Source organism: Monodon monoceros, unplaced genomic scaffold (genome assembly GCF_005190385.1).
Source record: "Monodon monoceros isolate NGI ecotype Baffin Bay Population unplaced genomic scaffold, NGI_Narwhal_1 Super_Scaffold_16, whole genome shotgun sequence".
In the NCBI taxonomy this organism is placed as follows: Eukaryota; Metazoa; Chordata; class Mammalia; order Artiodactyla; family Monodontidae; genus Monodon; species Monodon monoceros.
Genome location: NW_021703772.1, coordinates 110,290,072 through 110,301,154, shown reverse-complemented (window position 1 = coordinate 110,301,154; position 11,083 = coordinate 110,290,072). Strand labels below are relative to the sequence as shown.

At 43.3% G+C, this 11,083-nt stretch overlaps 1 protein-coding gene across 3 annotated transcripts in view; it reads right to left on the bottom strand.

The window, feature by feature from the left end:
* Positions 1-9,630, bottom strand: part of FAM168B (family with sequence similarity 168 member B) — a 34,965-nt gene extending 25,335 nt beyond the window's left edge. For 2 of the 3 annotated variants that reach the window (XM_029225359.1, XM_029225356.1), the window contains exons 1-2: positions 9,423-9,630; positions 2,633-2,713 (exon numbers count right to left, since the gene is read on the bottom strand). In XM_029225359.1, coding sequence (XP_029081192.1) covers positions 2,633-2,702 — 70 coding nt within the window. In that variant the 5' untranslated portion in view covers positions 2,703-2,713; positions 9,423-9,630. Of the gene's footprint in view, positions 1-2,632; positions 2,714-9,238; positions 9,331-9,422 lie in introns of those variants that run through there. The other variant, XM_029225358.1, reaches the window with a different exon arrangement.
* Between the last annotated feature and the right edge of the window lie 1,453 nt (positions 9,631-11,083).

Below are 11,083 nucleotides of genomic sequence, written 5' to 3'. Positions count from 1 at the left end.
GGGGGAGGGGACATGGGGAGGGGGGAGGGGAGCAAAAAGTGCTGTAATCTTTAGAGTCATCACTAAATAGCAAAAGAATTTTTCAAAAATTAAAAGAAGGAAAAATTTAATGAAAAATACTTGGTTAATCCAAAAGAAGAAAGTGAACAAAACAAAAAAAAACCAGGTGCTATCAATTAGAAAATAACAGTAAGATGGTGCATATGAACCCAATTATTGTCATTCCTCAGTATCCTAGGGGTATTGGTTCCAGGTCACAATACCCAAAATCCACGGATATGAAGGGCTGACCACATGTCAGTTACCATATTACTACAATTAAAAGATGAAGTTGTTGGGAAGTGTTTCTTTTTTCCCATTAAATGTAAATTTTAGAAAGTTATGGACAAGTCTCTCCATTTACTAGTATAAAAGTATAAAATGGTATAAAAGCACTTTCTTTCCTTGTAATGTCTCGTTAGTTTTTGGTACTGAAGTTATGCTAGCCTCAAAATTCTGTAGGCACATTATTTAACTCCCACTCCCATTCAAAATACCTAGAGTGGTTACTAGTTCTTACACTAAACCCTTGCTGATCTAGAGAGTTTTATGAAAGTCAAGGAGACTAAAATACTAAAACCAAGAAAATAGTTAAGACAGGTATAAAGAAATGGATAAAATAAGAAGAAACGATAACATTTTAAACAGATTTAAAGTTGCAGAAATTTTCTTTTAAATGTAATTTTAAGACCAAAAAAACCCCTAAAAGAGTGCACATGGGAGGGAGACGCAACAGGGAGGAGATATGGGGATATATGTATATGTATATGTATAGCTGATTCACTTTGTAATAAAGCAGAAACTAACACACCATTGTCAAGCAATTATACTCCCATACAGATGTTAAAAAATAAAATAAAATTTTAAAAAGTGCACAGAACTGGTATGACAAGCAACCAATGTTTCATTATAGGTAATGCTAATACCATCAGGTTTTGCCTATTCCCTGGTTTCAGATTTACACAGGATTCTCTTCAGCTATTTAGCCTTCTGTTTAAACTAGTGTTAATTCGTTAAAGACAGTAGGCCTTATCACTAAATCACCTTTTATCAATTCTGGAAAATTCTGGCACTCCTTTTCTTCTAGTCTCTCTACTTGGTCCTTCTGCACCTTTTAATTCTCCTCAAAACTTCTCATCCTAACACCTCTATTTCTTAACCAGTCTGTTTCCCCCTTTCCTTACACTGCATTCTGGTCCTCCCTTTAGCAGTGTTTTATCTGCAGCTTAACTTGAATTTTGTTCAAATGCCTTTTTTTTTCCCATTTAAGTTCCAGTTGGTTCTTTTCGATATGATTCTTTCTTTTGCATCTTCAGTAATTCTAAACATGCTTGTGTGATATGATTTTTACCTGTTTTGTTCCTGCTGTCTATCATGACTGGTGACTCTGACATGACGAATAACATCACAGTGTTCTGTAATAATTTTGACTTGTTAACAGGCAGAACTTTGTGGGAAACCCACACAACCTGGGTTGAGAACATCTGCCTCCACAGCAGTTCTGCACCTGCTGTTGTCAGGTGCTCCAGGGAATAGTGCCGCCTAGAGTCTTTTTTTATGTTAGTTTCTCGATGTATGGACCTCCTGGGAAGGACAAGTAATTCAAAGTAGAGCCTGAAACATCCCTGAATAGTTACAAATTCTTAGAAAAGGGTTCTCCCTTCCCAGAGCCCAAGCAGAAACTGAACTTCCCCGTGGAGCCAGTGCATGGATTGTTTAGTCTACCTCTCCAATGTGAGTATCACCCTCTGGAGGAATCAGACTGATGAGGGGTCCCACTGCAACTCCCAGCCTTACAAGGGCCAAAGGCCTCAATTTCTGTCCCCAAATAGGTTGCTAAAACCCACAAATAACAAATGCCCCTAGGACAGGCGCATCAACTCAATGGCCCAATGCTCTGGTTTTTATGTCGTTTTCATATTCAGCGGCAGAAATCTTTTACTTTCTTGCAAGTTCAGTTAAACGTTTTTGAAATGTTTTATTTAACTTCCCAGGGGTTTTAAGAGTATCTGTTCCACCATATCATCTAAACCCACAATTGTAATACTACAAATAACTATTCCTTTCAATTAGGACGACAATTTGCTATTTTTGACCACCAACTCCTATTCCCCCAAATTGTGCTTCACCCCCTCCATCACAGCCCATGTTGGACTAGCAGACTTCAGTGAGGTGGGGAACACGACTCAGGCCTAAATTCATCAGTAGACTCCCCTCCTGGCCCCGGGTGCTGGCGTGGAGGGAACAAGATGAGAGCCAGAGCCAGGTGAAGAGACTCACAGCCAAGGGAGGGGCTGAGCACCACAGAACCACAATGGTCAGAATGGGACCCACACGGAGAGGATACTGAGGAAGCGGAGCTGAGCACAGGAAGCAGAGAAACTAGACGCCAATCCCCACCCTTGATGCCACCAGATCAGCCTTTGACCAAAGCCAGACCAAGCTCCTGATTTTTCAATTCCGTGAGCCAATACATTTCCTTCCCTATCTAAGCCACTTGAGCTGGGTTTGTCCATCGAAAGCATTCTTAGTGACACAGAAATTCACCACGCGTTCAAAGTTCAATAACGGAAACAAAATTTTACTTGCTTACCTGGATAACCAATTCCTTTGGCATTTGCATAAGGAACCCCAGAAGAACCCGGGCTATAAACAGGATTCATGATTTCAAGAACTAAAAAGGGAAAAAAAGTGATTTAGCCAAGCACTTTTGTTCTCAGGTTTTTCTCCATCATCAGTCTCAAAAGAACAAGAGTCCTTTCTCTAGTATATAATAAAACAAGGCATTTCATGCTGCTGCCAACCAACAGAGAACAGAAAAGGAACGCCAAAGTCCTAATGGGTGCTCACCAGGACACTACAGGCTTTCCTTTATAACTCTCTTCGGTCCATCAGAAGCTAAGGGAAAAAAGTGTTCTCTGTGTCCCTGCTTAAAACTGTGAAAAAATATCTATAAATAATCTAAATGTCCTTATAACAGAGAACAGTCTTAACCAGATCTATCCAGAGCATGAAATAGCATGCAGCTGCTTTTTAAAGTGTTTAAAAATACAGATTGATATCATGGTAATTGGGGAAAAAAAACAGTACAATACTGTAATGCAGTATGCTCCCAAATTTGCACCTACACATATGGGCATGTGCACCTCTGGCACAAACAGAAAAAAAGTCTGGGAGGAAATTAAAATATGAACAGTGATTGCCTCTAGATGGGGTGGTTTAGTGTTCGCTTTGCACTTTTGTCTATTTCTGAAATAACTTAGGTTAAATATATGTCTATTTCCTAAAAAAAGACAAATTAGTACAGCCCAGCAACTCTATTAACCCATTCTATAATTCCCAACCTTTTTTTTTTTTTGCGGTACGCAGGCCTCTCACTGTTGTGGCCTCTCCTGTTGTGGAGCACAGGCTCCGGATGTGCAGGCTCAGCAGCCATGGCTCACGGGCCCAGCCGCTCCGCGGCATGTGGGATCTTCCCGGACCGGGGCGGGGCACGAACCCGTGTCCCCTGCGTTGGCAGGCAGACTCTCAACCACTGAGCCACCAGGGAAGCCCAATTCCCAACCTTTTTTGCCTGAAAAGTTCAAGAACTTGCACAGCTACAACCATGGTTTTATCCCATCCTCTGAATTTTTTATCACCCAGTGTATTCTTAAAGTGTGAGCTAAATTAAGACTATTCAGTATTCCCTGACTTACGTGGCAGTAAGGACAACAGGGATCTTAAATTTAAAAATAAAAACAGCAATGGGGGGGGGACAGGTATATGGGAACTCTGCACTTTCTGCTCAGTTTTGCTGTGAACCTAAAACTGCTCTTTAAAAAAAGTCTATTTAAAAAGAAAAACAGGCAGTTCCCTGGTGCATAGTGGTTAGGATTCTGGACTTTCACTGCCGTGGCCGGGGTTCAATCCCTGTTTGGGGAACTGAGATCCTACAAGTTGTGTGGCATGGCCAAAAAAAAGAAACAAAAGAAAAACATAAAATGTACATGTATTTGCTTTAGTGTCTGCCTTCCCCACCACATCCTCAGCTAGAATGTAGATAGGGAACTGGAACTTAGCCCTATTTGCAGTAACTTCAGCCCCAATAACAATGTCTTACACACAAAAAGGTGCAACTACCTGCTGACTTTCTAAAAAACACATGCACCTCAAAACACTCTAGGTATCAAATTCCATTACAAAGGCAAAATGCAAAAACAAACCACTTCATATTTTCAGCTCACCTGACTCAGAATATTTACAACCAAGCAGTTCAGTAGAAACTATACCTGGTCAAGTCCTTAGCCTTTGTAACAAGTTCTAAAGTCGAAATAAATTGGGGATATCAGTGATTGATATTGATACTCATTACCTAAGTAATTATCTTATTTCTTTAACTTCCAAACCAAAGGCAGAGATACTTTTTGAAGCCATGACATTCAGAACCACAGCTAAGAGAGAAGTCTAGATCAGTGCTGTGCAACAGTACTTTCTACAAGGATGAAGATGTTCTCTATCTGTGCTGTTCAATATACCACCCGTTAGCTACAAGTAAACACTGAGCACCTGAAAAATGTGGTTAGAACAGGATCCAATTTTTTAGTTTATTTAACTTCAATCTAAATCTAAATAGTCACGTGTGGCTAGAGGCTACCACCCTGGACAATGCAGATCTACAGAACAGACTACAAAGAAACAAGGATAGGAAGGCATAGGAAGTAGACATGAGAATCAATTGTATTTTACACCACAGTTTAAGAATAAACAAATTGGTGGGCTTCCCTGGTGGGGCAGTGGTTGAGAGTCCGCCTGCTGATGCAGGGGACGCGGGTTCGTGCCCCGGTCCGGGAAGATCCCACATGCCGCGGAGAGGCTGGGCCCGTGAGTCATGGCCGCTGAGCCTGCGCATCCGGAGCCTGTGCTCCACAACGGGAGAGGCCACAAGAGTGAGAGGCCCGCGTACCGCAAAAAAAAAAAAAAAAAAAAAAAAGAATAAACAAATTGGTTACTGCCAATCCCCATTTTCCTGCACTTTTAACCCATTTTTGGTGGACCTACAACATAAGGATGTGGAGGTCTTCACATATTTCATCTACTTCTCTGGTTCAACTCTCATCTCTGGAGAAGTGAATACTTCCCAAAACTCTATTTCTCTATTCTGTGCCAGGATCTAATTTCACTTTCTTAATTGAATTCAAGATAAGTAAAGCACTACGCAAAGGCCACAGGGGAGAAAAAGTCGCAGTCCCTGCTCTGAGTTTACAATCTAGAAAAGTATTGTCCAACAGAACTTTCTGTGAAGATGGAAATGTATGTCTGATCTGTCCACACAGAGTAGTCACTAATGGCTACTGAACACCTGAAATACGGCTAGCATGAATAGTCACATGTAGGTGATGGCTACTGTACTGGACAACACAGGCCTGTAAGACAGAAGACATAAATAATGGTGATTCAGGCCAAAGGGTGTTAAGTGCCATAAAGGAATAAAGTGTTCTGAGGGTTGAGTGGGGAAAGCAAAAATTCAAGGAGGAAGAAAGGAACGGTCAGGAATAACTTGGATTACGGAGGTACTGTTTCCAATAAGCTCTAAACAGGTAGGATCTTGAAATGCCACAGAAATTAGAAAATGCAAGATGCACTCTTTAGGGACACTAAAACTGGGCTTGTTGGAGATTAGGCTACATGTAGGGAATCAGCAAAGATGATTATGGAGACATAGGTGAGACTGAAACCATGTGGAGACCCTTAAATGTGGGGCTGAGCAGGAGATGTCACCTGGTAGGCCATGAAGCTGAAGAACAGCGTAGCGTAGCAGTTAAACACAGGAATTACCATTTGACCTGGCAAATCCACTCCTAGGTATATACCCAAGACAAGTGAAAACATACATCCATACAAAAACCTGTACATGAAAGTTTATAACAGCATTATTCATAACAGCCAGGAACTGCAGACAACTCCAATGAAGCACTGAATACCACAAGGCTCTCCTTTCATGACCTGACTTACATCTAAAACAGCAATACAATCCTACTCCACATTTGCCACTAAAAAATGTATAAAATTGCATTTGAATTCTAAATACCATAAGTTCCAAACTAACCAGAAGTTACGTTTCCTGAAAGCACTTATACTTCCCAAGAGGCTAATAATAACTATTTCCTAAAGTGATTAAGAAGTCATAATTTAAAATTATAGGTTAAAAATATAACAGGATTAACAAAAGAAAATGTTTGTACAACTTCTGTGAACAACTGTCATACAGCTTTTTAAATTACTTGTTCATATGATGAGAGATTCCTCAAAGACTGTGAGCCTCAAGGGCAGGGAAAATACCTTATTCAGCCCTGTCTCTCTGCATCTCACTAGTGCTTGGTCCAGAGATAGCTCATAAATATTTTCTGAATGTTCTTTAATAAAAGAACTGTCCAATGGAAAATACAGGACCCTTCGTAGCAATAAATATGAAGTTGAGACATTTATTTAAAATCTAATTCAGAATTGTTGAAACATATCTGTTATTGATTAGTGGATATGAACGCTGAACCCACTGACCAATCTTAATATCACTAACAGTCAAACTACTTATTATCTGCATCCTCATATGATGGAATTGCTCTGCATCATCTGAGGTGTACTGCGACTAAAACACTAAAATCTGAATCCAATGCAGCCTATACATCTACCTCCCAGGTTACAGAAAAAGGCAGGAGTTAGAGGAATATGCTGAACACCATGAAGCAAGCAGACAAAGCCAAAAGGAGGGCATTCTAGAGGACAAGGGGGTCCAGTTTCTTCAGTAAGTCAATGGTCTGGGAAAAGGTGGAAGGTGGAGAGAAGGATAGTCTTAGATTAAGACAGATTTAATAAAGGCCATAAAACACTTTTGTTTGGATCCTTATTTTAAGACGGAAAAAACTGTAAAAAAGTTATTTTAAGGATTTGAGGATACAAATGAATATGGGCTAGGTATCAAATGGCATTAAACAAACATTAATTTTGTTACATGGGATAACAGTATTTTGGTTATGTAAAGATGCATCAATTTTTAGAAGTACGTATTAAACTATGTAAGGATAAAAATGACATGAAGTCATAATTTACAGTATTTCTACATAAAAGGGATTGAGATATTGGGTATATGGCTGTACGCTGTATTTTTATACTTTTTAAATAATGCAAAATTAAGGAAAAAACCCACCATCACCACTCTGCCTGGGATTCTAGTGCCACTGGCCACCCAAAAACCACCGATTTCCCAGTCTGATTCGGTGTAGGCGGAAGATCACGATGCCAAGGCTAGATCCTAAGGGTATCACTTTTTTTTTTTTAAGTTTCTCATTTGTAATGACTCAAATGTCAGAATCCCTATGGGTGGTTTGACATCTGCAGCAAAATAAGTTAAGCCTCAGATTTACCTTTAAAAAAGAAGACGACAGCAAAAATTTCTCAATTTGAAAATCCAATAATAATCAGAGGGAAAGACCCATTTAAGACCCATCACTGTACTACTTTCTCTAGTCTCAAAATACACCATGACCTAAACAAAGTTCCCACACAAAATAGTAATTCTAAAACTTGAAAGGCCTTGTCTTAGTATTTCATATCAAGAAAACTAATGTCGAGGGGCTTAAATTCTCTCTCAGCAATATACAAGATAAATCCCTTTAATACAATCTAAACTGGAAATTCTCGGTAACGTCTGATAACATCAAGAATATATAATAAGATAAAATTCTAAACTCCCCCAAACTCTACCTTCACTATCAAGGTTTGCAATCTATTGCAAAATTCACATTTTTCTGCACAGAACAACTGGAGAGACTTCAGTGATACAGACAAAAAGTGGAACACAGACACAAGAAAAGTAATCATTAATTCTAGTACACTGGTGTACTGTTGCTTTAAAATTGCTCTGAACTGACCCAGGAAAAGAAGCTGTTTACATAAAACAAGTCTGGTAGACAAAAATTTGCCTGTAAACTACAGAACCTAAAAAAACTTAAAATATTCTTTAATTGCACTTGTTTTCTTTTTTAATACTTCTAATCCTCTACCTCTGTGGCATTACCCTACACCTTTTCCCCATGTTTGAAAATTCAAATAATTTTGACATCACAATTCTGTCTAACCTTAAAATGGAGATGAGCTGAAAGGCAGTTGTAGAGCAGAATACTAACTAAAAATCCTAACAAGTATATCAGGGCCTGATAGAAGGGCAGAGGCAGTAATAGCAACAGCAGCAGATGGTGCTTCCTCCTTCCTCCTGGGTTGCAGGCACTTGCCTTACACACAGCCCAATCTTTCCACTATTCCCAAGGGCTGGAGACAGGAAGAGGGGACGCTACCTGCTCGGCCTGTCCAGTGACTGCAGCACAGAACCTAGAGGAAGCCTACAGTCTCCAACTCTTAAAGCCTGCATTTAGTCACAAGCGCCGACTAAATAAAAGTAACTATGTGAACACTCGTACTAAAGCAAGCCCGATTTATAAAGCTTAAGGGACAAAAAAAACCTTCGCAGTGTGCAGCACAGTACCTTCAACAGTAGAAAAATTAGCCTTTAATTGTTCAATTCTTGGCTGTCAAAGCAAAAATAACCCACTACTTGTTTATTTACCAAAGTTCTAAAATGTGTCCCTACTATTATTGTCAAGTTTTTCATAGACTATTTGAAAAAATCATCTGATATTACACAAGGATGATTTGAGAACTTGAGAGGAAACTAGACAAAGCTTTTCATTTAAAAAATTGTTTTGCTTGGCAAAACACTACAAAATACTTTTATGTATGACTTTAATGAAGCATTAACTCATACAACCCATTAGACACATGCTTATATACACTATAAAAGACGACGACCCCGTTTGGGGGTACGCTGTAAAGGCGCATCTCTCTCTCAAAGTTAACCCAGAATGGGCCACGACACGTCGTTTCTGAAGAAAACACTGAACCCGTTCAAGCTAAGCTTCTGCCGGGCAAATGGAATAATGTTTACTCTGTGAGTAGACAAAGTGAATAGTTTACACACTGGAAATGATGAAATCCTAAGAACCTTAAACCTAAGTTACAGAAACACCACCCCACTGCTTCCCCATTTCTTGTTCATTTTCCTGATCTGATCACCTGGACCTTAAAAAGACCCAGAGAACATTCTTGTGCAACGAATGCCCCTCTCACCGGCCCCCAGGCAGCGTCCCCGCCGCCCACGCCGCACCTGCCCTAGCGTCCGGTCGCCCAGCTCCGCCTCCCTCGGGCCTCACCAGCCCGCCCGGCCCAGCGCGGGACAAAGCACCGCCGCGGGCCCGACCTTGGCGCCGCCCAAGTCGGCCGCACAAAGCGCCGCACTTCCGGCAGCGCAAGCCGCTGCCGAACCCCTCGAGTGCCCCGCCCGCACTCACCGCGCCGCGGCGGCGGCCTGGGCCTCGATGACCAGCGCTCGCCGGCCCGGGGCGGGCTCGGGGGGGGGTCGGGCTCGGCGAGGGGCGCGCGCCGCGGAGGCCTGCTCCGATGCGGGGCTGAGCCGCGAGGCCCCGGTTGCCGCCGCCGCCTCCCCGGCCCGCGTTCCCGCTCGCCCCGCTCGGTCCGGTCCGCCTCTTCGCAGCCCGCGCTCCCCGCCAACGCTGCGCAGCTGCCGAGCTCCAACCTCACTTCCGCCTAGAGCCCGCCGCGGCGGGGGCGCCGGCACGTGACCTCACGGCACCTTCCGGTCTCGGAGCTGGCGTGCGCGCTCCCGCTGGCGTCCGAGAAGCTCCCGGATGCGGAGGCAGCGGGGAGCTTAACAGCGGGGAGGTTCTCGGGCCGAGTCCTTGGGCTCTCGGAGTTTGGAGCTTGGAGGGCTGAGTGCCTGAGAGGTCACCAGCGCCCGGGGCGTATCTGTTGACTTTTTCGAACAAACGCTCATGATTTTCCTCACGCTATCTTTGCGCTTTTCGTGCAGTGTGGAAAGAACACAGTGTAACATAATTATAGGGTTTTATTAACTTCTTAAAAAAATGTATTTTTTTTTTTTTCAAACAGCGCCGCACTACAGGGCACCCTCGTGTAAATGCTGCCGCGGCGAAGGGGCTGCGCCTCTCCAGACTGTCAGGCTCCGCGCCCCCGGCCGGGGTGGTCGGGTGGCCTCCGGCGGGGTGGTCGGAGGAGCGGGAAGGCCCCGCTGCCGGCCGGGCATCCTGGGGCTCGGCGCTGGTACCGCCTGGGCTCGCGGAGCCGCCACGCTGGCCGCCAGCGCGCTCCGGCGCTCTTTGCGTTCGCTGTTTTCGATACTCTGACAACGTTCTTCGAGAGCACACAACTCCTAGGAAGCCGACCCGGGATTGAAACCCCAACGTCTGGCTTCAGAGCACTTGCTCAGAAAGAGGGAGTTTTGGCTTTGCGCTTTCCCAGAGCTGCACTTGCTGTCTCTGCAACGTTACTTGGACCCACAGGTTCCCTGCGTGAGCTGAGAGCCGATGGGTCTGCCTTGGAGAAAGGTGAAGGAATCCTGTGGCCTGTACTCAGCAGGAAGAGTCCAGGCAGTCTACCTTGCCCTGACCAAGCTGAGAACATCTGCTACGGTTCCTAAAGACTTTTTACTTGGCATCTCTAAGATTTCAGTGCAAGTTAAAATAGTTGCAAAGGACTTGATTTTTGGCACGCTGTAAGTGATGATGGTTTTAAATAAAACGGGATGTTATTCTTTAAAACATACCCACCATGGTGATTCGATTCCCACTATTTTCCATTTTAAAAATACATGAATTAGCTCTGGGCTTCCCTGGTGGCGCAGTGGTTAAGGATCCTCCTGCCAATGCAGGGACACGGGTTCGAGCCCTGGTCCGGGAAGATCCCACATGCTGCGGAGAAGCTAAGCCCATGAGCCGAAACTACTGAAGCCCGAGCACCTGGAGCCCATGCTGTGCCGCAGGAGAAGCCACCGCAATGAGAAGTCCGTGCACCGCAACGAAGAGTAGCCCCCTCTCGCCGCAACTACAGAAAGCCCGCCGGCAGCAATGAAGACCCAATGCAGCCAAAAATAAATAAAATTAATTAATTTTTAAAAATACATGAATAAGTTCTG